Source organism: Eurypyga helias, unplaced genomic scaffold (assembly GCF_000690775.1).
Source record: "Eurypyga helias isolate BGI_N326 unplaced genomic scaffold, ASM69077v1 scaffold6362, whole genome shotgun sequence".
Classification (NCBI taxonomy): Eukaryota; Metazoa; Chordata; class Aves; order Eurypygiformes; family Eurypygidae; genus Eurypyga; species Eurypyga helias.
This window is the reverse complement of record NW_010236525.1, coordinates 57,786-84,671: the sequence shown is the minus strand read 5'-3', so window position 1 is coordinate 84,671 and position 26,886 is coordinate 57,786. Positions and strand designations below refer to the sequence as shown.

Genomic DNA, 26,886 nt, shown 5'->3' with positions numbered 1-26,886 from the left:
AGCTGCAAAAAAATCAGAAATGGGATGTAAGCACATAGTTCTTTTTCATTTTGTAGCCACACATAGCCTTACATTGTTATAGCAGCAAGACTGCAGTATTTCTATGGGAGGTTATGGCATGTAATTTCTTCTTCATCATGTGCTTCTTCCTTACTGCATCACCACCAAAATAAATTCATTTAACTCAAAACCTGGAATGCTTGGGGAGCTAGTGTGTGTGCACATCTTTGCATTAAAATGGCAGGACATGTACTTTCCTCTAGAATCATAAAAGCACTTGCAGGTTTGCAGCCATTTTGTTAGAAACCAAAGAATTAAATTGTTATTTTATTGTAAAAGAGATAATGATATTTTATTTTTTGATTCATATAGCAGTTTTAAACACAGATCTGAGTCATTTAGACTTTTCTAGGAAAGACCACAACTTAGAAGAGATTTTTTTCTCATTCACGGTGTGGTTCATGAGACAATCACCCAACCTACTTCTCTTACCATTCATCATTTCATAACATCCTTGCGACAACCACAGAAATTTCTAGTGTGGAAAAATAATATTATGGAAATAGGTTATGTATTTCTTGCTGTATTTTAGTAAGATACAGGCCACATCAGCTAATGGAGCTGCTCTCCATTGACCACTAACATGCACTGTGTGGGATGCACAAGATGATGCTTAAATAACTACTGCCTGTAAAATTTTAAGAGTTTGGTTCATATCTTGCTTAAGGGAGCGTCTGAATTTATGTCAAAGTGTCTATGTAATGTTCAGTAGGATTATATTATTTAGTATAAATATGTGAGATTGTCATGTAGCTCTCGTTAGCGGACCAATTCTGATGGTGAAAATGTAGCACAAAACTCAACAAGCAATTTAAGACAGAGGACATGTCTCGGTGGCTGCTGACTGTTGTGACTTGCAGTCTAGAGGCTTCTAGACTGACTGTTAATGCTTTTATTGCTTACTCTTATACCCTTAACTATGATCTGCACTGAAGACAGCTTCCAAGGAACATACATTGGTAGATGGATGAATATAAGAATTAATATGGTATGTCACTGAGTATAAGAACTCCTGAAGGGGTTTATTTATATATTTATACTTATATTTTATATTTCAAATATATTTATTTATTTTCATCTGTAATTGCTAGAACACCTAATCTAAACAGGCATATTACATGCAATAATATCAAATTCCTTTTGTTCACTTTTTTGTAAAAAAAAAAGAAGAAAAATGTACAAACTACATTACTTTAGATTTGTTTAATCCAAATGGTAAGCGGGGCTGCTTTGGTTAATTGAAGGTGAAATTATAGATGGGGAACATCGTTTATGTTGCATTTTTCCCCCATATTTGAGAGTGTGATTCCCCAATCATTTGAATTTTACCCCAGGACTTCTCAGTGTTTCGAGAAATAACTCACTACCAGTCTGGTAAGCAGGCCCTGCTAAAGCATGTACTTTTGTTTCATGGGGAAAGGTAAACATGTGATGAGTCATTCTGGGTTGACCTGCAAGACCTCAGGGATTCACTGAGTCTCCTTCCACTTAAGAAAGCAGAGGGGTGAGTGTTGCAGTTAGCAACTCTGCATACAGCTCTATAGTTATCTGTCACAAAGAAGATAATATTCTCCTCTCTATGTCATCTGGCTCAGATTGGCAGTGGGGCAGGGAGAATTTGCCCTTATAAAAATAACTCTATCTGAGCATCTTTAAAATGAATGTAAGCAGCAAATCAGACCATGCAGATTAACAGACAGCTTCCAGCTCTTGGAAATGTTATTCTCCTTTGCAGCTCATTGTACATAAGAAACACTTCCAGTTAAATGAGCAGTTGAATCTTAAATCTTAAGAAGATTGAAATGATTACAGACTGTTCAACCACTTCTGTTCAAAGTTTATTCATACACGAAAATATTCTGGTTTTTAGCACTACAGATGGAACCATTTACCTAACCATAAGTTTCATTCATTAAATATTCAACAGTAATAAGATCTAAATACTTAACCAGACTACACTCTACAGCTTTGCTTGCAGATGAGCTTACAGTTGGTGGCATATCTGATCTTTCAGTATGAAAAAAATATTTATCACAGAGTTTCAAAAATTTATAAAATGTAAATATGTCTATTCATTTAAGTGCCATACTGTTCGGTCAGACATGACGTATTAAATGTGACTTTACTGAAGTAAAATATACTCTCGTTTGACTTATCTACAGAGATGTTTTAAGCATGTTTTTGAGTACAGAGGGAAAAGTCTGTATTTTTAGGTGCAGGAGAAAGTCATAGTGGCGATTCACCTTTCAGAACTGTGTCTTGCATTCAGGCAGTGAACAGCATCTAAGGGAGAGCTCTGCATAAGGCTTAATTTACCATTACAGTAGAGCATGGGGAAGTGTACTAAAAATAGCTGATGGAATTTTGGGATCAATGGGAAATTTTGTACCCCAAGTCTTCCAAATAATTTGTTGCAAGAGAGAGAATTGCTAGGGAATCTTTCCTGCCTGTTTTACCTGCCATTCTTCACCCAATTCTGCCAACCAATTCTCAGTATCAACACATCTTTTAATTTGTCTATTACACTACACTAGAGACATTGTACCTCAAAATTCTTCTTTTTTTAAAATCACACTTTAACTCTTTTAAACTAAACAGTGTACATATAGACTGCCTAGCTCAGAGTTTAGTCAAAGTCTTTTTCTTCATCAAAGTAAATACTGTATTCATGCATGCCTTACATATGGCTATACACAAAGGATGAACAGCTTTGTACACACATGTATTCATTGTATTCTTCATATTTGCATGTAAATACCTGGGTATATATTATTACAAGCAACTCAGATTATCAGTTTTAAAAAATTGTTCTATTTTTTATTTTTAAAGTAATTCCTGGGGTTGATCTAAACAAAAAATAATTTAAAAAAAAGTCCAACACAATTATGTGAAATACAGATTTCTTTCTTGCCAAAGAAATGTTCTTCAGCTTCTGTGTGTGTGTAGTGATGACGACACCTAGTACTCGGACAAACCAATTTGACTTCTGCAAATTTGCCCTACTTGCAATAAAAGTGGCAGATAATGTAATTTGTTTGTTGTTGTTGGCATGGAGGGTGAAAGTGCTTTTACATTCTGCAAAGTCCAAGGTTCCTGTGAAGAGTAGGAAAAATACTTGAATTCATGTGCAGTACAACATGACTGTCATTGAGATTTATCACAGTGTTTAAATGTAACCAACTTAATTTCACACAAACATTTTTATGCCAAGTGAAAGAATTGATTTGATAACTCTGTTTTGAAGATGAGAGCTTGGCTTATTACAACTGTTGTAAATTATACACTAGAAGAGACCACATTAAAAACTGGCTGAGGATCATCTGTTATCTCCTCTGATACTCTGAATATCACCAGGTCCAACACAACACCATCTGTAGTAGTAATGTTATATCTGTGTATATATGTATCTATATGTTTGTGTGTACATAGAGGTATACATACATAGGTACAAAAATGAAAAAAAAAAACCAAAAACAAAACCACCAACCCAAACCATTCTGCCAGAAGCTTATATAGTGAATTGTCTTCAGACATCTTAAGTTTTCATTCTTCAAGAAAAACAGCCTTGCAAAAAAAAATTACATAATTTATCACAGAAAGTACTACTTGTGATATTTTAACTAGTTTTTTGGTGGAGCTGCAAATTCTGCTGTTTATGCACAAGGGATTACTTATTTCATTTCCAAGAAGAAATGGGATCTTTATTGTGAGCAAACCAGAATTTAAAAGTGCGCAGCTTTGGTTTTGAGGGCATGATAGAATATTTTTCCCTTATTCACTAGGTAATATTTTTCTCAAGTAAATTGGTCGTAAGTTTTCCATAAATGAGGGATCCTGAGCTGAGTACCTCCAAAAATAGTTTGATTTTCAGAAATGTTGAAAACTTGCATCGTTATTGCAATTCAAGTCATTTATATTTAGCAATTACATATGGGTTTAAAATTTCACATTCTAAATTCTGAAAGTCTCATATCTGATGTGTTCTGTCCTGAAAGGACAATATGCTGTTGTGTTGCTACTCTGACACTACGGACTGTGACAGCACACCTGCACATTTGCTTGACATGTTTTATAGTATTCTTCTAGACAAAGGAGAATAATTAAATGATTGCCTCAAAAATCTCTTCTTCCTTACTTAACACCTAAGACAAGTTCAGGGAAATGTTTTTAAGATGCAAAGATAGACAAGCAGTTCCTTGTGTGTGTGTAATGTATAAAAATAAGTCCTGTACTTTTCTGAGGTACAGGTTGAACTTAGAACTTCAGGGCCTACTACCATGGGTCTGTTAAAGTTAGTTTCAATTTTAAACATATTGCTTTTGATTTAATTGCAGACGTCCTGTGGGCAGTCAAGAAGAACTCCTTTTGTTCATCTGGGCTGAAGGAGCCTTGGAATTTATTGATGCATCTGATGCTCTACAACCTTTTACTCTCTACGAATATCGTGTCAGAGCTCAAAATGCTGTGGGGTCAGTGGACAGCCTGTGGGCTTCAACCCAAACGCTGGAGGCTTCCCCATGGGGCATGGGAGCCCCTTCAGCCCAAGCTACAAGTGCATACTCGGTGCGGTTGAACTGGACCCAGCCTGCCTCTCCCAACGGTGTTATATCTCTGTATCGAGTAGTCTACCAAGAAAAACGCAGCGATCCAACATTTAGCATCCCGGCTGTCACAGCACTAACCGTAATGGTAAGAACTGGACCACAGAACCAGTTTTAAGTTGTTCTTACTTGGCTTTGGTTTCGGTGGTATTTCGAAATCTCATGTAGCACTGATTGGAAAAGTGTGGTTTCCAATTGCCAGTAGTTTTGTTGGTTCAAATGTCATATTTGGCCCAATGCAGACTGAAATATTTCACATTAATATCTAATTCTTGGTAGAGACAAATACATTACTGGGAAGCATAGATAGGTCTTGTCTGCAGGAATTAAGCACATGCACTTAATTTTGCTAGCCTTGCTCTGAATATACTGTCCTGAGCTTTTTGTCTGACTGTTGAAATAGTTTCACAGGAGCTGCACACAGAACAGCAAGACCACTCCTCCTTGTATATAATTTTAGCTTTGTAATTCAGTTGGAATTACAAAGTAAATTAATTAATTAGTAATTACATAGTTCACATATGCAACACATTTGCAAGTTCCTCTCATAATTCATCAGTAATAAAGGCAGATCTACTCTTACTTCCATTACATGTACTTACATTAGAATGTTACTTTGCACTGCTAACATATCTTTCCCTTCAAGGGACTTTCCAAACATGAATGTTTGTAAACATTACATTTCTATTCAGTATGTGGAGGGATAGACCCAGGAAAGGGCACTTTGGTTTGTGGACTGACTAACAATATTATGTAAACCTGTGACTGAAGTGGTGGTTATGGTTTGTTCAGTTACCACTGCTCCTCCTATCTGTATATTACATTCTAGAACGAGAGGTTATAGATGAACTGAACTGCTGTATATTAGTATAGCTGCTGTACTTGGCTGTCTTCTGAAAATAAGTTTTAGAAAATATTTAAGCAGGTTGTAATAAAGTTGGGTTTCTTCAGCATTGCCACCTCAATTTCATAAACCTAGAATTTTCCCTAAACTATATTCATAGGCCATGTTTGTATTGTATAACACCAGAAATCCCCTAAATTCTTAAATACCCCAATTATAAAATATCTGTTTGACATCCAAGTAGTATCCTAAAGAGCTTTCTCTGCAATACCCAACAGTAACCTTTCAGTAACTCCCTAAGATAAATCTTGATGTGACAAGGTGGGAGAAGTTTCCAGCGATCTTATATACCCTTGTGATCATATGGTTCCAAAGCAGGTTTGTGTCTAGCTTCCTGGAAGCCTAAACAGATTTAGTTTGTAGTATATCTTTTCCTGAAAAAGAAAGTGTGTCCTGAACTGAATGATAGGAATATATGGTTCTGGCTTCTGAATTAGTTACATTCTCATTGTACAGTATGCTAGGTTTTAAAAAGTAGATTGGGATTCAAAAGTTACTGAACTTCAGTAGCATTTTGGTACTTATCTCCCTTAACTAATTAAAAAAAAGAAATCACAATCATAATCATGATGGGACACCTAAGATTTCAAAATCAGCAAAATGACAGGGCTTCTCCTAATAATCTGCTTCAGCAGCATGCAGTGTGTTGCTGAGCATCAGAATTGACCTGGCCAGTCATGCATTGCAATGTCTTCTAAGCATGCCAACAACAACAGAAAATGTCCAAGATGGTTGTATTGTGGGTAATAAAACCTACCAAAACGGTCTTTTAAATAATGTTGCCACAGTGTGTTTCTTTAACAGCATCAGTTAAAAGCCTTTCAAATTAACAAGTTATTATTTACTGAATTATTATTTTCCTGGCTCCAAAATCCTTTATTTTCCCCAAACACTATCCTGAATCAAAATTATATTCTAGCAGCATATGCAGAGCCATTCTACTAGCATTGCAGTGAAGCAGACTTGCATGTTTTTTCTACTGTTCTTTGTTGTGAACATTTATCGATTATTATTTTTGTTACTCTTTTTTATTTTTAAATATTATACTACCCTTTGGGAGAAATCTTTCTGCAGAGCTCTTCCATTGGTTGCACTCATTTTAAGCTGTTGCAACTACACTATCTTCATAGAGTTGTTACTGATTTATACCAAGGAGCTGAGATCTGAATCCTACCTCTTCTGAATATACAAGAACAGCTAAAGCTTTGAATCAAAGTTATTGACATGAAGTGCACAGAGTCCTGTTATCAAAGATATCTTCAGGAGGTCAGGTCAATTATCCCAGCAGGCAAAGACCCGGACACCAACTTTCAAAGTTATAACCCCTTAAAAATAGAATTTTATCATTAAATTGCTGATATACCCTTAACTGTAGCTTTGTGGATGAGACACTTTAATTAAAATGTAATTTTATTGAAGGAACTAGCATTCCAATGATTAAACTTCTGCCCCTTTAAAATATAGCTTTCAGGGGTACTAGGCTAAATCATTTAATCTCCTAAAACATCTCTATTGGAGCTCCCTCGTGGGATACGCCATTAGTCATTCTCTCACACAAGCTTCCATGTTACAAGCAAGACTTAAAGTATTAAGCAAGCAATGAGTTCGGTCCTTTATTTAATCTGTTAGACTCCATTCTTATCCTATTAGATTATTCCAGAAAAAAAAACAGTGCTAGAATCACAGTAAATGATACCACGTTTGCTCTTGTCAGTTGCACCCCGGTTCCCTGCCACAGGACTTAAAGCTTGACCAGGACCTAAAGTAGAAATACAGTCCTTGTGATGCTGCAAGATACAAATTAAGCTCTTGCTAATATCCCTGCAGACTGTTGTAAGCTGACAGCTTCGTTTTCATCCATTGCCACAGCCAAATGAGAAGCATCTTCTGGGTTTTCAAACCATTTGACACGCTCATCCCCTCTACCTTCCCAAAGGCAGCTATACACTCCCTATTTAAGGTACATTAGTCTGTATTTGAATTGAAGTGCCAAAGGTATGGCTGTCCAGTACCTTACGGTTATTGCTGACCCCTTGAAAATTTACACTGCCTATAGTGATAAAAATGAGAACTCAGTTCTGAGAGCAAAAGCTGCTGCCACTCAAACAAAAGGATCTCCCTGCACCGTTCGAAGCAAGTGAAGTACACGAGTCATTTTATGCTTCGCAGTTAAAGAGGAGTGTCACCCATTTCTCTAGCTTGTTTGGCCAGGATTGTAGTGACACATGTTAGGTGACAGCAAGTTAAACTGACATGCTGGTTTATTTGCAGAGCAAGTCAAGACTGGTTACAGCAGTACAAGTGTCTCCCGCAATGTCTTCCCCATTCATTTTAACCCTCTAAAGCAAGGGTGATATTTAGTGTCTTAGTGACAGCACTAACGGGAGCCAGATGTGTTTATAGAGGAGTGGATTGACACTAAGTTCTCATTTACAGAAATCTGCATAAAGTGACTGGGTTGTCAAAGCAAACATCTTACTCATGAACTTAGGGTTTAAGCTTGTGAACATAGGACCCAGGGCTGATTCCATTATAAGGCCATATCCAAACGGCATCAAGGCATCAGAGCCCTTTAACTGTTGTATTCCAATGATCGCTATGAGGTAAAAACTGGGGGTAAGTGTGGACCTTTCCTTGCTAGGTGTTTTGTGGGTATGTAATGCTTTTTCTCCCATTACAATGGCATCAAGTATTTCGTTGTTTATCATGAGCTGGATAATTCAAAGCCAAGAAGGTGAGCCAAAAATTTAGCTGCTAGAATGTGCTTGGAGAAGAAAAAGCATCCAGAGGTGACCCCCATTATTACCATGTGGAATCAAGGCCACAAAGTGTCAAGTCTGCCTCAGCAGAGTGTAACTAGAAGTATCGTGGGATTGTTAGAGGATGCATGAGCGAGGTGTAAGCATTATAGGCCTTATTCCCAGGAAATCCTACACCTGGGCCTACCTAGAAGCACAAGTCTACTCACATGGTGTTTTTGCAGTATGAGGCTCTCAAGCCAAATTTATCCTACAAGGCTTTTTTGGCATTACTATGTCAGCTTGGGGTGTAAAAAATTAACACGTCTCTTAGCTGATAGCTGTTAGCACTGGACCAGCAAAACCTTTGGTTTGGATGCAGCTATGCTAACAGTTGAGAACATATGTTGGCTTACCTTACATTATTTGGAGAGATAGTATACAGCTACACTGGCCAAGCATCTCTTGGCAGATGCTTCATCTGTGGTAGGGAAATCTGTAGACATATTGCAGAGTAGCAATAATAATAGAGATTTTGGTAGAAGGATAAGGCTTTGGCTTGCATGATTATGCTTTTATAACCAGACAGTAATTTGTATATCGGATATATAACCAGACTGAAAGTAATAAGTAAAGTCTACTTGCTGAAAAACATCATCTAAAATATATCAGAAGTAATCTTAAGTGGCCAGTACTGCCATATACGCACACCTCCTATGCAGGATTTTACAGATATCTGGAATCTTGCATCCAGCGTTAATTCTTTTCTATTCATCACATTCAGAAATACTTAATACATCTGTGTGTGAACGTTTGGCAGCATTAGAGATGAGATACCATGTAGTTATTAACTTCCTTGTATACAATATTATTCTGTAATGCAGTATGCAGGACTGTACATGACAACTTCCTTATAGAAGAAGGTATGAAGATCATAGCCACAAGTATAAGAAAAGATATGCCAAAGAGAGGGACTAGTGAGACTTTTTTATACAAGCCTATTTCAGATGTCTGGGAAATGGACTGCATTCTAAGAAAACAACATGAGAGTGAATGGAGGAATCCCTACACATGCCATAAATTCAGAAGATGTGGTACTTAGCAAAGAATGAAAGCTGTAAACAGCGGTGGAGGGCAAAAGTTAATTAGGCTACTGTGCTGCTGTTAGCGAGTGGAAAATAGACACAACCAGAAACAAGATGGCTGCTCAGCAGTGCCCTAATGCAGCCAAAAGTTCATATCCTTAGTTCTGCAAGGGCTTATGGGTTAGGGGGAAATCATACACAGATGACTAATTTTTTTATGGTTCACAGCCGATCAAAGTGAAATTCAGCAGCTGTTCAGGACAAGTGACCACTCTAACGGCTGTAATATAACCTGCTAAATAGAGAGGGAATTGCATGAGAGCAAGAGGTTAGCTGTGATTATCGGCAGGTGAGTGCTTTATTGAAGTTGAAAGACCATTAACATTGATGGAGTAATTATTTCAACTTGAAAGTAATTACCTTGATGGGTGATAACTTCTCCAGTGTTCCCAGATTTGATTGGACCAAACAATTGTGAACTCTTGAAGCCTAGAAAAATATTACAACAATACTGCAATGTTTAAATTACTGAAACCACTGTTAGAGTATTTTAATTATGCCTAACAGTGAAAAGATTTTAACTTACAACAACTGGTGACCTCTCATGTATAGAGACATTTGCTTTCTAATTTCAATGAAATGACCCACACCTACTATGTATGTGCTGTATGTGATAGTTTTGCAAATGAATCACTTGATTTAAATGCAGTTTTTAAGATTCAAAACCTCGTTAGCACAGTTTCAGGAAGGGCTTGTACTGGAAATGCTGTAATTGTTTTATTTGCCAGGAAAGCCCAATAATATAAAATGCTTCCCATGTTTTAATCTCTAGACCTGTGAAGCTTACCCAGGATGAATACAGGACAAGTGCTCCTTCACATTGAAGGCTGCTAAAAAAAAAAAAAAAAAAAAAGAAGAGTGTGTGAGACAATCTGTGTCTCACAGACTCTGTTGTTTCCATGCTGCTGCAGAATATGCTGGATTTGGCACTACAGCTCTGTTTAAATAAGCATTTGGATTGGCACTACGATGCCCCTCCAGAAACTGATTAAGTGCTTCAGTAAGCCCCACCTATCAAGACAGACATGTAGAATTGCCTAATTAGAGCAGAAAGGATGAAATGGATTGTTGCACAACTTTGATGATTTTGAAGTACTGTGGTAATAGAACTGGGTGAGAACAATGAGAGAGAAAGAGGCTTCAGCTTGTCTATTTATACCGTCCTTACTGTAACCAAGGCCACTTCAGTGTCTCCTGGATGCTTTCGGCAGCCACAAAAACATAACTTCAGACCCTGCTGGGACTCTGCCAAGAATGGAAGAATCCTTGCAAGTTAGGATGCAGGGTAGCAGGGAAAGGTTTATCTGGTGTCTTAATATGTTGTCAGGCAACTGTTGTTTAGAATTAGTGAAGGTTACAGCAAAGGAGTTTATTTCATTGGATTTTTTTCTTGAATATTTTCTTCCTAATTCAGTGTGCAACGTGAAGTTAACGTAACTTTGCCCTTCGATAAACTTTTGGACAAGAAGTAAAAACACTGGCAGGGTTATGTCTGGCCATGCCTAATTGCACCGTCTAGATTGACTAGACCAGAGTCCCTGGATCAATAGGTGATTTTTTCTACAAATAAATTAGTTAACTATTTGGAAATATCTGGTGTATTTTATCCTTGGGTTTCACCTCATACAAGATCCAGTTTTCACCCATTCAATGGGTCTTTCTTTGATGGGTGAAATACATGTAGAATTAGGCTTTTTGAAGGATATTTACAGTGCCTGACTTCAGGCATCTAACCGACTTAGAAGCATGAATGTCCTCTATGGACCATGAAACCTCCAGAACATGTAAGGCATGGGCGTTTACCATCCTTGGTCTGCAATTGCTCACACAAGACTGCTTTCCTCTAGTGTACTCGTGCTGCTACTGGCATGTGACAGTGAAAAGAAGGTGGTTGATTTTAAGCTGACTAATTAGCTGTTGTCTCCTAACCCACAAATGAGATTCTACAGGTTGACAGATTTAGAAGATGGTACCCTCTGACACAAAGTTGGTGGTGGGCAGCAATCTGGAAGTAGTAACTTCTTCAGCTTGTGCACCTGCAGTCATAAGAGAATAGGTGACCACATAGCAAAGCCTAAACGTAGATGCGTAAAATGAGATTGTATAAATGATCCATATGCTGTTTCTCTCTCTCTGTTTTACATATGCTTTATATTTATGCTTTTCCCTATGATGCTTTTCTGTAAGTCTTGCATTTCAGTTGGAAGAGTAATCAGGCACTGAAGAAAAACGCCATTGAAAAGGTGTTTTCTAATTTGTAAAACCAAAATAAACCAGAAACTCCAACAAAACTTCACCATATTAAATATAATTTCATAGGAAGATATCATATGGAGGATATAATATGAATTCTTCCCTTTTGCCATGTTGTGTGTGACTGCACTAAATATGCTTTAAAAACAAGTTTTTGTAAGCTACAGATGCTTTTTCTTATATAAGTAGGGAATAAAAATGGAGGAAGAGGCAGAAATTTGTTGGTTAATATGTACAGCTGTTTCCAAATTAGATATCTGTTCAAAAACACTTAATTGGATTTGACTAGGTTTTAATTCACATTTAACCAACATTCTTAAGTGGATGTATCAGGCAACTCCAAGATAACTCTCTTTGTTGGTAAAGTCATAGGGCAGCTTCCTAAAATCCCCAGAGTCATGCCTAACAGCTACAGATACAAGAATTTTTTAGCTGGTAATTAGAAAGGCCATTCCCCCCTCCCCATCCTACCCTCCTGCCCCACTCCCCTCCACAGATAAGGTCTTGTATTCAAATTGGCTGAGAAGTGTTATGTCATATGCTTATATTTCACAGGGAATTTTAACAAGCAGTGTGTAATTTTAATAAATGGGGCCTGTTTAAAAAAAAAAAAAAAAAGCCATTTGGCTCATGGGAATTGGTAATATAATATAGAGCCTTGTACCGCTGGGGACTCCATTTGAATCTAATCCAGGTCTACAGTCACCAAAGTCATTCTCATCAAACAGCCGTTGGGTGTCCTACGCAAGGTAAGTTTAGTATTCTCAGCTGACCTCCTGTCCTTTCTCTTTACTGCTCCCTTTTGAATCCATTCCCATCACTCAGCTTCACAGCCTCGTTTGAGCTTGTCTCCCCTATGCTTGCTGCAGTTTCCCATTTTCTGCCTGCCAAGTGACCTCTCTCTCTCCTCCTTTCAGACTTTACAAAAAACACTGGGGAATGCATGTATAATCTTGCCACTCTCCTTTTTTAGGAGACCCTAATTCTGCACAGTGCTAAAACATGAGTTTATCAACAGAAAGCTCTTTGGGAGTGGGAATGGGTGTCCGTCTGTTAATTTACAGCTCTATATAAATATTATTTTTGAGACTATAATAGCAATTATGGTGAATAGGGGCCAGATGGCCTCTCTATCTAGAAGGCAGAATGGCAGTGTATTTTTAATGGACTTAAATGTTAGTTTTTGACAGGAAGCTAATATTAAATTCTATGTTATAGGTGCCTGTCAGGTGAGCATGGTTTGGAGTTTTGTTTTTTGTTACAGTAATTACTAATGTCATGTCTGGATACTTTTGCTCACTAAAGCCTTGTTGTGTGGTGGGGTCTTTGTTGTTGCCTTTTTTTTTTTTTTTAAAGGATGGTTATTGATCTCTTGCTGAGCTGAGATTTCAGTTTTATGCCAGATAGTTTGATTAATGGGTTGGTTTCTGTAAGTGGACTGAATGGGGATAGGAAGCACAAGCCCCTCATGCCGCCAACCCTAACTCCGTCAAGACGCATAGCTCATTATGAAACAGTTATCAAGTATACATGAAAAATTAATTGGGCTCAGTTTGATTCTGAAAAGGATCAGCTTTCTACTTGGCGGTCCCTCCAATCTTTCCAGATGTTGCACGCTAGCCCCTCGAGAAGCAGTGAAGGGAGATGTATTAATACATTGTATTGATTAGATCAAGACCCCTGACAGTTATTTGTAGAGATACCATCTGGCTGCTGTTCGAATTCCTTCACCAAAAACAGGACGTGACATGTTATTAATCTCAACTCTCTAAGTATAGACAGTTGCCTTTTCTGCTAAACCGCATTTTACCATTCCGTAGGAGATGGAGGCAGACCTGAAGGGTGCTGAAATTAAGGTTATTACACAAATTGAGCCATATGGTCCAAATATTTCAGCAAGAAAATTGCCAGGCAATAAAAATTGCTCCTGCCTTCCTAATGGTGTAAATTACAGTTTAACCATGGCTCTAATGATGTCCTTCTGCCGCGCTTAACTACTGTTACATGAAGGACATTGTTTTAAAAATATAAAAAACAAGTAAATGCCAGCAGCGTGTTTTACAATCTGTTAGTGTGTCATTAAGAACACTGTCAGAATTACATAAACATAATGGCAGGCAACCTAGCATACAAAAGAACGAGTATGGAAATAGAAAGTGTCTTGAAAACTCCTTTAGCTCTGTAATGTCAAGAGCCCTTTCCCTTCTGGAACTTTTCCAGTATGGGAAAACGTGGCTGTTTTTTTATTCCAGTTCTCACACAGGCTTTGATGGAGATTTAAAACAGAAAAAAAAAATACTCAATATTCCAATGCATTTTGAACAGGTGACAATGGAGAGTTATATGTTTACTATTACATTACACTATAACTGTATATAAAGTTAACTGGGTATGAAAAAGGAATCAAAAATGTGACTGTCTTTTCAAACTCATGCATTTTGACAATGTTGAAAACACAACTGAACAATGGAGAACAGACTAATGGAAGAAGGGAGATTGAGCATTATTTGACTGGGTTAGTTGGTTGGTGAATGAACTGGCAGGCAACTCTTGCATTTATCTTCAAACCTAGCAGAGTTTCTGAATCCTGTGAAGATCTCATTTGTGTATGGAACGGGGAAAACATGACAGGGGACTTTTAGTCTTGAGAAATTTAAATTGAGGCCAAACCAGACAGTTAATCAGATTCAATGATATTCAAAACAGTCTTTATATCTGTCCTTCCAACTTCTCAGTACCAGTATAATCAGAAATGATAGCACCAAACCATAGGTAATTCATGGTTGGTTGCATGGTTTGTTTCCAAAGAAACTGAAGGCAGATAGTAGTAGACTCCTGTGAGGATGGTAGTCTGAAGACTTCCTACGTACAATGCATGGGGCTTGTCTACTTACATGTAATCCGTACTAGGGTAGAAACACAGTCCAAATTATGAATTTATCCCATCACAGCTACAAGTATTTCCCTCAGCACCTCGAGCTTTATACCTGACCAGCAAATGGGACCTGGAACATCAAAGTATGCTGTACTCTCCTCACATGCACCCATAATGGATGGATTTTACGGTTTAACTGTAAAAACTGATTGCATTTTTAAATTGGTTTCTTTAGAATTCGTCAGGTAAAAACTCCTCAGCCTTTAGAGAAAGAGGGAGATTGGTACAGGTCTCTGTCCAACAGCATCTGACAGGCTGGAAGATTTGGAAGGGATATGCTCATTGAACTGCTTTGTAAGTGTCAAGAAAAACAATGATCATGGAGAGATGGTTTCTATGCATGAAGTGGAGGGCTTGCTGGAAGAAGCCCTGAAAAAGTTGCTACCAGATTCAGAGACATTTTCCTCACCTTATTAGCAGGTGCCATGTTACAGCCTTTAGAGCATCAAACATAATCTGTTACTCCTCTGGCAACTGCAGGCTGCATTACTGCCTCCACCAAAACTGCAAAAACTGTTTCCTCCATTCCTTTCCCTTCACAATCCTTCCTTGGACTAGTCTAGAAGCTATGATGAGTGATATAGGGAGCAGAAATTAACTCCCATCTTGAGAGTCTAGTAGAAAATAACCTGCCTTTTCCAGAATATTTTAGGAACTTGTTTCTATGTTGAGATGTTCTATGGGTCCTGCAGTCCTTGCAATGGGCAGGACTTTGCTTCAGTCGGATGTTTTCCTTTAAAGCTCATATTAGTCAGGGCTCTGTAGTGACGCAGGCAAAGCCTTAGGAGACAAATAGGCAGGTACATGTTCACCGAAGGCAGCTGGTGCAAGAGCCTCAGGTGGACCTGCAGCAAAGTATCTTCCACCAAGCTCTTTGGCTCTGCAGCTGTAGGACGTCTTTTTCACACTGATTCATGGCTGCTCCACCTTCCTTCTTTATGTAGCACATGTGCCTTCTAAACACTTCTGTGCCAACACCACCCTAACATCCAGACGATGTTGCTGCTGGGGTGAGGTCCATTTGAACAAGACACCTGGGGTGTGTGTTGTCTGTGTGCCAAAAGAATTCTGAGGAGTCCTATAATCATAATAGGAAGATGAACAGAGGTCCCACTATCTTTTTAACCTACTGGGGCATACAGCAACTCATTACTCATCTGAATTTTGCTCCAAGCATTTTTCCCAGTCCGTTTGCTGCAGGTTTGAATGTACTGATTCTTTTTCCCATCCAGTGCAGAGTTCCTAGCCTGAGCCAAATCCTCCACACAGTGTGGAGATACTACTCCAGTGGCTGCAAAAAACCATCAAGTTTACATTTGTCCCACATATCAGAATTGCAAATGCAGATTTCATGCAGCAAGAGAGTAAGGGAAGTGGACTCCTTGAAGTGATTAATTTTCTGTATTTTTGCTATAAAGAAAACTTTGCTCTCCACAAACAAAATGAATGAAACTTTGCAGAGCTCTTCTATTTCAACAGACTTTAAAAAAGAATTAATGAGAAGTCTGGAAGACATCTTTTCCCAGATGCAGTGAAGTATTATTCTTGTCATTATGGCATCATAAAATTATTTTTTATTGTTTTCTCTTCAGGGGTTCAAGACAGAAGCTAATTTAGATTTTCTGTAATGCTTGTCTATTCTAGAAATGCTAGACCCATGATGTACCAATAGATCATGACGTTTATGCTATAGTTGTAGCTTAAGACAGTGACATATTTAAGTGCTTGCTTAAGGTTACTTGAAAGTCCTGGTTTAAAAAGACTGAATAGAGACCCTAAGAGATAATGAGAAGACGAATATCACCTTTTCTGCCAGATAACACAATAATTTGAGCTCTAGTTTCTTTGATGTCAAATACAGTGCCCCATTTGTGGACAAATAGAGCTGAGGACATGTGACTGTAAATAGGACATTTCTGAGACAAAAATTTGCAACTGCTCTTTAGCATTCTACATTTTTTCTGTTTTTGTGGTCATGCATTGATTTGAGAGTTTTAACGGAAAATTTAAACTACAGTGATTTGAGTAACATCATCTCAGATTGAAGATCTATGCATGGAAATTGGGATTCAGGGATGCTTGCTTCATATTACGGGTTAACTAAACCCAATCCCTGTTCTGGTTGAATGCCATCTGCACATACCATTAAGTGTTGTTCTTCTAGGCATGAAGACATGATGCAAGAACCTTGAGAAGGCAAAAGGAAGCTTCTGTCGATTTTGAAGTCCATTTGAAAGAGCTGTAGTTAAATTTCTAAAGCTACCAATAGTTTTCTGTTTCACCTTAAGAAAAAAGACAGGGTTCTCCTGTGTTGTCTGTTGCTGTGTGCTGATTGAAAATGTCACTGGCATCTTGGCTCTTTGAGTCTTAAGTAAATTTAAGCAGAAGTTAAAGCTCTGAATTCTAAAAACTTACTTTAGATGGTGGATACAGGCTAATCCGTCTAATCTGTTTTGAGAGAGAGTGAGGCTCCTCCGAAGGGCTACTCAAAACAAGTTGAACATTTGACTTTCCCTTTGGAGGAACCACCCTTCCTCTGCACAGAGTATAGAGAGTGACTGAGGACACTAGCTACACAGTCTTGTGTCTGAATGTAGGAGCTCTGACTATTTCCATAGTGCCTGTCTTCAGCTTTGAGCACGTGAATACACTTCCAAGTCTGGCCCAAACTTACTAAATTGTAATTTCTTTTTGGATTGTTCATTTACAACATGCATGCGTGCAGCTAATCTATAGATGAGATGGTGAAACTAGTGGATTTACAAGCTAATATGCCAGAGTCAATAATGTGTTGTAAAGATATTTTCAGTTCTGAAACCAACACGATTTGTTTTGTACTAAGCTTAACTATATACCTGTTGACTTAGTGATCTATTTTAATTTCCCAAGTAACGTAAGTTTCCAAGGAAAATACAGAATCTGAACTAAACTTGTTATGCTTCAGTAGTTCTCAAGTAATATTTCAGTATTTACATCTTTCATCTTTTCTCGTACTAACGCATCTTACTAGTTCAAGTCACAAGCAGCTTAGATTTTCTTTTTTTTTTTTTTTTGGCAGAAAGATTGCACTGTGAAGCCCAAGCCACACTAGAAGGGACTAATGAATGTGTAACCATGTGAAAAAACATGATTATAGATTCTGGGGGTTTTATGCATTGATGTTAAAAAGTGAAGTTAGCTAGCTGCTTTTCCTGTTCACACTGCAGCAGATTTAGCTGTCTACTTTCCTGTGAATGTATATGAATCTAGTGTTCGTTTCACAGCACGGAAAATGGGAATGGGCAGTCTGTAGACACTGCTTCATAGACTGTGCCAAGGTGAGTTTCTTCCCAATGGTGTTCCTTAAGAGACTTAAGATAGAGGGAACTGTAGACATATAATCCTAGAAGGGTCTGGAAGTTCATCCATCCACTGTTCGTTTGTTTTCCAGAGATTAATCCTGCAAGCAGCTTCTTTTCCGGTTAGTCTACCAAACTTTACAACTGCTCTTTCTTCTTGTCTTCTTTTCAACCTTTTTCTTGGTGTGGACTGGATTCTGATGCTTCATATGGCAAGACGTAGCTGCTGAAGAACACAACAATAGGGGAGTTAATTTTTATTGGACCTCATTATTTTCCTCAACAGTGCCATCCATGGGAGCTGCAATGGGAAAATAAGATTTTTGTTCCTCTTACCGACACAGGGGAATTTCAGGCTTTCTGCTAGCTTATATGACCAGGAGGAGCAGGGATCCCCTACTCCAAACCTGGGGGAACATCCTGCAAGTTCTGAACACAACAATAGGGGAGTTAATTTTTATTGGACCTCATTATTTTCCTCAACAGTGCCATCCATGGGAGCTGCAATGGGAAAATAAGATTTTTGTTCCTCTTACCGACACAGGGGAATTTCAGGCTTTCTGCTAGCTTATATGACCAGGAGGAGCAGGGATCCCCTACTCCAAACCTGGGGGAACATCCTGCAAGTTCTGGTTTTTTGAACCTGTCAGTATTTTGATGCGAAGTTGTGCTTTGCTGAGGAATGTGACTCCCCCAGTATATGTCTAATCAGTATCCCCACCTAATATTCAGAAGATAGCCTGAACTTTCCTCCAGCTACAGAAGAAAGAGAGGGCATCCCTACCTCCATCAGCACCGTGCTTCTGGCCTAAGAATGACAGACAGCTATGTACAAAAAGGTGCGGAGCAAACATTTTTTTCCTGGCATGGATTGGCATAATTGGACTGCATCTTTCCCAAACTGCTACCTGCACACTTTCATCTACTTTCAGCCTATATATATTGGGACAGCAGGTGCTTTCATGTGGGAAGTGTAAAGAATTAAGGGAAGGATCGAAATACCTGATGAAGGAAAGTCTTTCAAGAGATAGGGGGTTGTATACATTTTGGCCCATAATTTTTTAAAATACCCAGTTCATTTTTAAAGGTGACATTTTAAGTTCAGCCACATATTCAGACTAAACTTTGGCCTTTAGAATGTAGCTCCAAGTAAATTGTTTATGCTTACCTTTTAGTATCTCTCAGAAGTGATTACATACATAGCAGGCAAAGTTTGAATGAAAAGCTGTGACTGTTCAGTACAGGGTAGAGAAGAAAGAATAAAACAGTAGGAAGTAAAAACCTTTTAGTCTCCTTTAAAATGTTGCTCTTATTTTCCATTGTGCTGGCAGAAAGCAGGGATTTAAAGCTGTGAATTGCCTTGAGGCTGTGTTATCTTCCTCTACTTAGCAGCAGTTAGAACTGCTCTTTTTTGCATGTGTTGGGCGAGAGAGACAAGGACTCAGAATGACTGAGAAAAGGTAATAAAATAAGCTCACACTTAACAATAATATGACACATCTTTTGTACCTGTGTAAAAGGGGATCTAAACCAATAATGATAGTTTCCTGAAGCTGCACACAGTAACACATGGGGATACCCTGAGACTTAATTAATTAATGTTTGTAACATGATGTGAGATCCTATGATGAAAAGTCATATATAACTGCAAAGTCTTAATTTTATGGAGCACAAATGACATTCAGTGGCATTTTCAAGGAAACTGATGTGGGAGTTCACCTGCAATCTATGTTAAGATTCAGATTGTCCTTGTACAAGTCCCCTTAAAGTTTTTCTTCAAACTTTTTTTTCTCTCTACATTTCTTCTTCCCATTATGACTGTTGAGCTGTGCAAAGGCAAATGTTGAAAATAATTGCTGTTAGAGGGGAAAAGTAAGGGGGTTCATCTCCCTGTTTTCCATTAACCAAAAATATAGCCAAACTGCCCTTTTCAAATTTTACAGAAAATAGAAACTTTCAAATACTGTGCCCAGGTGATTTTAAGATCATATAGGAGAAGTTTTACAGTGTTCAGAGCCACTTTTATTCACAATATCTTATATGACATAATCTGAAAGGAGATGAAGAAGGCAGCTTATGGCAGAGATACACATACTCACAAATGTCATAGAGAAGTAATGTGAATGCCTGAAAAACAAAACTTAAAACGAAACCAAAAGCCAAAACATTTGGTAATGACAAGGGCATGTTCTTTCTACAACAAAGGAAAAATAACTGCCACAAGATACCTTGAGTCAAGAAGTTCAGGTACAGAAATTATCCATTTTTATGCATACAAAAACATCCGTGTTTTGATTACATTGGATTAAAATTACAAAGTCATTCTGCAAAGCACCTGCCACTTGGGACATTGCTAGGAAAAAGGAAAATATTTGAGACTACGAAGACATTGACTGCACTGGTGTGGCAGTCTGGATTTTGTTTGTTCTCACAAAAGCATCCAACTTCATTCTGGACATCAGCCAATATATCAAATGGAAGATACGGTTTATGGCATTAGGAAAAATCTAACATTAACCCCCTAACGCTCCATATTAAGGGATGTGCCCCCTACCATTTGCAGGTTTGAGCCCTTAGGCTCTAGCTGCTGTTTCACAGCAGCAATGGTTTTTCTTTCTTTTGCCATGCCTACAGACAACATAGGACAAATCCATGGGAGGAGCTCCACTCCTAAATGTTAACCAACAGTGGATGGAAAGTTGCTGCTCAGCAGGAGCACTGTGTGTGGTACTTATTTTAAACATATTCCTGGAGTTGAGCTGTATGAGTGCACCAGTTGTAACATAGGGATACAAACCCCGGCTAGAGTTTTCATGCTTGCCTTTTCTAGCTTTCTACCTTCCCTGAAGAAGTTTCTATCCCAGATTATAAACCTCCACCCGAAGGATCATTCATTCCCATTCCCCTTGTGACCAAGAAAGACTCAGCAAATTGCAAGTTCTGTAACGTCTTGGCGAGTTGATGCAGATTCCAGATTACTCGGGATGTGAATTTAGAATATCATAAAAATATCCCAGTGCAGTCCCATCCAGCTTTATGATGCTAGATGTCACATACCATGAATTCTTTTCTGACATATCTGTTCCATCCTCTCTCACTCCCAGTAGCTCTCCACAAAACATGGCTCATTCTGCTGAAGACCAGAACATAATATATGTGCATTTTACCAAAGGTGACACATAATTGTTTTCAGTGGGGTTTAAGTACTTTGTCTCATGCTTTATTGTATCTCAAATAAATAGTATTAAAATCTTATTTTGAAGATAAATTTAGTCCAGTTCTTCATATTCAGAATTATAACAAAGTAAAAAGTATCTTTCAGTTTAAGTAAGGATGTCAGATTTGAACTGACCAAAGCTAAACTTTGGGGAAAAGCATCCTGTCAGGTATCTAGTTTATAAAAAGAGCTGCTTCTCCTCCATCACTTTCTTATGGTAAGAAATACTAAACATAGTTAAAGTGCAAAATTATGGGGGCAGGGGGGAAAGAAAGAAGGTGCAAAACTGTGGTTTATTATACAGTAGGTCTTGTGAGTGTTGTTAGAGATAAAATATTAATGTTAGGAAAATATGTTGACATCATCCTCTAGGTGGTGTCTGCGGTGGAATGTCATGTCATTGATATTTTGGTTTATTTAATTTATTTAGTCATGCAGAAAAATCTCTTTTTGGATTTCAGTATCTCTTAGTACAAATTAGGCAAATACAACTGTAGATACATTTTTGAGAAGATGGCACTCAGCAATGTTTGATGAATTTTAAATAAATAATTATGTAAGAAAAGGAAAAGAGGAGAGAAGAAGGAGAAGATGACTACTAAAGTGTTGACTTTGGTCTAAGGGTTTTTTTAGTGTTTTACCAGAAAAAGTGTGATGGTGGTTTAAAAGTGTACTGCTATCCAAAGGCCAACACAGTCACTAATTGCAGCTGGCTAAATGTGCTTGCTTTCATTTTAATGTGTATCGTATCCTAGTTTTCTTTGTGGTGCTTTGTTTTTAAGTCAAAGCTTGGGGAGATTCACATGCCTGGTGAGACTGCAGCAGGTCCCCAGGTGTGTCAAGAAAGAAAACGGTCTCCTGTGAAAATCAGCACAAACTCCACCAGACAGATTCAGCTGCACACAATTCGCAGTTCCTCCTTTCTGCCAGAAAGAGGGAAAATTAATTGTAATGTAATATTTCTATATCAGGTATTACTTGTTGTTGTTTGCAAAACATTTGAAACTTAGGTTTTAAATTGGTGTTTCTAAAGGTTTCTCCCTGGTACAGTCCACAAGCTCATGTAGGATTATTCACACAGGAAATGATTCAGTTATGTGCTGAGTGAAACAGGGTGTGCAAATTAGGTTTTTTATTAAAAATAGTTGCTACCATGGTACTGTTAGGAAAGGATGGGAATGCGGAGTCACAGAGGATAGACAACTAGTGTTCTCTGATGTTGAGGACAAAACTAGCATTTGGTTTAAAAATAAATTACAAGAAGATTCTGAAAGCTGGAAAAAAGCATTAAGTTTGCCAGAAATCTCAAGGAAAGAACATTTTATGATCATGCAATCAAAATCTATGTTTTAATAAAGAATCCACTTCGTAAGTCTTATGTACTTTACTTTGCAACTTGAATCCACTCTATTTTTGAATAAATTTTCTTAAATTTATTTATAAAAAAGGACACTCAAATATAATGAATTCCTGAATATCATTTCCTAGCCACTGTAGAAGAAGGCTCAAAGCTGGGAAAGGAAGAGTGCCTTTTCATCGCAACCAAAGACAATTTGAAGAATATTCCCTGGGCAAAATGTTTCAAAATTATTTCAGATTTGATAAGGAAATGTTTAATCTTACAAACTTAAAAAAAAAATTAAATGTTTATTTAGTTTTCTTTCAGAATACTTGGGGTTTTATATGCCTTAAAAATTGTCACCAATGTGGTACAGGTTATTGCTATTGAAGGCCTGTTGGATAATATCAAATAATACAATAATGATGATTTAAAATAAAAAATATGTGTTGAAAGGAAATTTTAAAATTCTAAAATTAAATTCAAAGTTCTTAAAAGATAAAATTTTAAGAGTTAAGTTTACCAAAACATTTGATTTAAAAAAAATTAATAAACAAATTGGGAGGAAAATAAATAATGCAACATCAATTTCTGTTAAAAATGCAAATTCTGATCTTGTCCATTTAAGATACTTTCTGCCAAAAGAATGATAGTTTGTTTTCAGTTCGCCTTTGAGTTTTTTTTGTACTACCATAGGAATAATTCATATTCCAGTCCACAATGCTACAGGAAGGGACTCAGCAATCACTTGTGTATCTGTAAGTTATATCCTTGTAAATTTGAGCATAAAGCTTTAGAAACAGAGTAGATTTTTTTTTTTTTCATGAAAAAGACTCTGTGCATAATACAAGACTGAGAGGGAAGGCAACTCAAAGGGCAAGATGGATATGAATATGTACTCTGAAATTTTTAGAGTGAAGGCAGAGGCTAAGAAGTAGTGTGGGAGTAAGTGTGAACATCAGGGTGAAGGTGGACATGCTCCTAGAGTTTTGCAGAAAATGGCAAAGGATCTGGATTAGATGGGGAACTGGATAAGAGCATAATGACAAAGGTGAGGAGTCTTACAAAAACTCCAAGCATTCCCATCACTTCTGTCACTTGTGGAGGAAATGGTTTGACTGCCTTGATGGAGAATTCGAAAATTGGCATTGGAGGATGGTCAGATTAACATTCTGACTGCCAGGAGATGGCAGATTTCTCCTCCCTTGTGCGAGGAGAGTTCAGCATCTCTGCCTCTGTAGACAAGGGAATGTCGTACTGAATTACCTTCCCACCATTTATGTCTGGGGGTTGTGAAGGAACAGGTTTGGATCCCTGTACCACTACTACCGTTAGCAGTGTGGTTGTGTCCGATGCCACTGAGTTTAGTCGGAGCCTCACAGAATGAATGAGCTAGCTTTTTAATCAGATATCGAAGATACCTGACAGATAGGGATTACCTTGGGCAGAAGAAGAGAGAAGAATCCAGAGCTTAACCTTAACATGACTGGTGACAGCCTGCTGAGTGTTGATGATCACCCCTGGAGAAGGGACAGATACTCAAGCTGCCTGTTGGGCAGCTCTTCTGTGGTTCAGAGGTTTTCTGATGTATCTGTCACGTTTTGAACTCATGCTCTGAGACTTGGGCAACTGGGTTTGGTGGGCTGCCTTGAAAGGAAGAGGAAAAGCCTGGAGTGACACCGCTGGAAAGTGCTGCTTCATCAGATCGATAGATTCAAAGATGACTAGGTTGTGTAGTCGTATGCAGTTCAAACATTTGTGCAGGGAGTCCACCCGCACAGAGTATTATTGACAGCTACAGATCAATGCTAATTTTTGATCATTTTCAACCTACAAAGACCTCTTGACCCTGTTGCCACCTTAGGGGCACTTCAAGTAGTCAAAAGCAATCACAGTAGGCAGTGTAAAATCATCAGCCCCTTGAAGGCTGCGCAGCCTTGCCCCTGCCCAGGAGGAGGACCGAGAGGCAGTGAGGGAGGCAGGCACCTTGCATTATGGATGCTGCTGCCTTTGAACGGCATGAAAGACTATGCTAATTAGTTTCCAGACTTTAAGTGACTTCTGTGCTCATGAATTAAAAAATAAACAAACAAAAAAGGCAATCTGAAGCAAATCTTGATGGATACATTATTCATGATTCATGTTCTCTTATTTTAGTTCTGAAAAATGTGTTAAAACAAGGTTTTATTTTAAATAACTTTTATCCTAATTTACAGTTGGAAGAGCAGAATTAGCCGAGGAGCTTATTTGTTGCTGTTAACAGTTTGTGCTGCCACTGTGATGCATTTCACACAGCAAAACCCAAGATGGGGTCCTGCCTGGAGCAGTGCTGTACAAGGGAAGTGGACCCGGCTGCCAAAAGCAAGGGCCGTGTCAAAGGGTGGGCTCTGGGCTGCAGTGCAGGGATGAGATCACAGTGGTTTGTCACATCTGACCTCAGTGTCCCTTCCTGTAGTGTTTACATTGAAAGGACAGGCCTTAAAGGAGGAATGTGGGAGTGTGCACGCTTAAATGTTTGCTGGATTATTCTTAATTTAATGAGTGAGTGAATGGGAACGCTTTGCAGTAGGAGACAGAGAAAGGAGGACATGGGCCTGTAGTCCATCGGATTTTATGGTCATTTGGTCTGCGAACATCTTAACGTTGGCATTAAAATTTTCTTTTGTTAGATTGCTTTTAATGGTGAATGAAATCTGGACTGTTAACAGTGTGTAAACATGGGATATATGAGTTTCATAGCTTTGCAGACAAAAGACTGGGAGCGTATTCCAGGCGATGATTTTGATCCTGTGCCTGTTTAAGGCTATGTCATTGTCTGCTGAAGCCAAAGGTTACAGCCCTATCCTTTGCAAGGTGTATTTTGCTATTGATATTTGACCATTCCATCAGGACAGTATTTCTAGGCTGAAAATGTCATGGGAGGACATAAGGTAATTCTTAAAATTAATCCCTGAGACTGCCATCCATTCTCTTTTCAGCATCAGCCTTTAAGCTGAACAAATTCACAAATGGCAATGGCAGCAGTGCAGGGGGAGAAAACGTGGCTCCGTATTCTGGGAGTATGTCCCCTGAGCTTACTTCAAAACCGAACAAAACAAAAATACATGTAAACCATTTGCTCTTCAAGAAGTATCTGTAGGAGCCAGGGATAAAAATCATCCCTGGAAGGAATGGTTTAGCAGTCTCCAGAGAACATGATGAACTGCAGGCAAGGAAATCCCTCCATCCTTGTTTCATTTCAAAGTGTGGTGAGGACTGTAAATAATTAAATCTTGGGGTTTAGTGGGAAAATGGTAGAGGGTGATGAAAAATATGCCGGTTTTCTAATTAAAAAAAAAGAGATCAAGTATTTTGTAACATTGCTGTCATTAAAGCCCACCCTGATGATGCAGCTGATTAGAAAGCAGAGTCATCGCTTTTGTATGATATTCATAATAATGTGTACCTTCAGAATTCAGGGGCAGTAATTTAATGTTGTGTGCTCCCTTCCTCCCATCCCCACCCCCGAACCATAGAATGTAAATTTTAGGCTTTTAAAAGTTCTGTTTTGAAAACCTAATAGATAACTGTCCTCATAAAAACTATTAATACAGACTACATCCAATTGTAAAGCTAATTTTAATCATGTTTTGTGCCAACATAATTTCTGATGCCAGATTTTTATGCTAAGCATGAACTTCAATTTGAGCTCTGTTCTTTAACCTGCAGTTCATAATTTTGCATTTGGCTGTATAGGTTTTTTGGCGAAGGCAGTTTGAACGCTTCCACTTTCAAAGATCTAAGCCATAAATGTTTATTAAAAGAATCTATAATGAAATCAGTTTTGTTATTTTTTTAATGGCTGCCTTGAGTATGTTGGATGACTGAACGCACGTTGTTAATCATTAAGTACTCATGTTAGAAAAAGTGTTTGATAGTATTGCCATCTAGGGGCTGAACTAAATTCTCCATACTGAAATAAACTGTAATTGAACAGGTGCTGCTATTGACAATATACATATGTTTTTGCTTTATAGCCCACATGCTTTCCATGTTTCTTATGACAAAAGATATCTCTAAATGTCCCACAGCAGCCAGAGCTTTTTTATATATAATCTGTTTGAGGTGATTGCTATTTGCATTTGAGCTTATCCTTTTTTGGCAGTGATGATTGGGAATTCCTAACAAAGAATTATACTTTTTTGCATTATTAATCTTGCTAGTGTTTGCCCTGTTTAACAGAAAAAGGAATCATTTATCAGAAAAGTATGTTTATAATCTCTACTTGTGGCATCTTCAGATTTAATATTCATAATGGTCATTCAAATGCTGTGCTATATTTATCTAAAAGACTAACTCATTGTTGTGAGGAAATAA

The 26,886-nt window shown here is 38.0% G+C and overlaps 1 protein-coding gene across 1 annotated transcript in view; it reads left to right on the top strand.

The window, feature by feature from the left end:
- The window catches only part of LOC104506229 (usherin-like), a 305,157-nt gene that overhangs the window by 249,664 nt on the left and 28,607 nt on the right, over window positions 1-26,886 (top strand). The window contains 1 exon segment of the mRNA XM_010147113.1: window positions 4,395-4,749. Within this exon segment, the coding sequence (XP_010145415.1) occupies window positions 4,395-4,749 (355 nt within the window).